The sequence below is a fragment of the Buceros rhinoceros genome, unplaced genomic scaffold (genome assembly GCF_000710305.1).
Source record: "Buceros rhinoceros silvestris isolate BGI_N320 unplaced genomic scaffold, ASM71030v1 scaffold28557, whole genome shotgun sequence".
In the NCBI taxonomy this organism is placed as follows: domain Eukaryota; kingdom Metazoa; phylum Chordata; class Aves; order Bucerotiformes; family Bucerotidae; genus Buceros; species Buceros rhinoceros.
Window position 1 is genome coordinate 427 of NW_010421998.1, and position 451 is coordinate 877.

The 451-nt window shown below is 66.5% G+C and overlaps 1 protein-coding gene across 1 annotated transcript in view; it reads left to right on the forward strand.

Moving 5' to 3' along the window:
• Positions 1-451, forward strand: part of LOC104496742 (U3 small nucleolar RNA-interacting protein 2-like) — a gene marked incomplete at both ends in the record, with an annotated part of 1,931 nt that overhangs the window by 382 nt on the left and 1,098 nt on the right. Inside the window, 1 exon segment of the mRNA XM_010139905.1 lies at positions 107-231. Coding sequence (XP_010138207.1) covers positions 107-231 — 125 coding nt within the window.

Sequence of the window (451 nt, forward strand, 5' to 3'; positions counted from 1 at the left end):
GGGTGCCCACGGCGGGGGCTTGGCCTCTGTCCCCTCTGGGGTTCTGCGTGCGCGTTGTTTCGGCCTCAGAGGCTCTTGGAGGGTGACAGCGATGCCTTTCCCGCAGGGGAGGTGAAGAGTGGGAAGAGGCTGTGTGTGGTCCCTGGGGGGAAGAAAGGCACTGAGGAGCGGCACATGGGGCACGCGTCCCAGGTCCTCTGCATGGCCATCTCGTCGGATGGCAAGTACCTGGTACGGGGAGCGGGGGCTGGCACTGCTGCGTAGGGTGAAGAGGTGGCCGTGGGGAGTGCATCTCCTCCCAGGGGGCTGGGGAGATGTACCTTGCTGGGTTAAAGCAGCCCCTACCCTCACCCGAGGCAAGAATGGGTCCCTGGGACCCCCAAGGCGCATGGGCTGGACGTGAAGGCAGGGGAGCATCCGAGGGGCAGGACTCAGGCCACCCCCGCTGTCC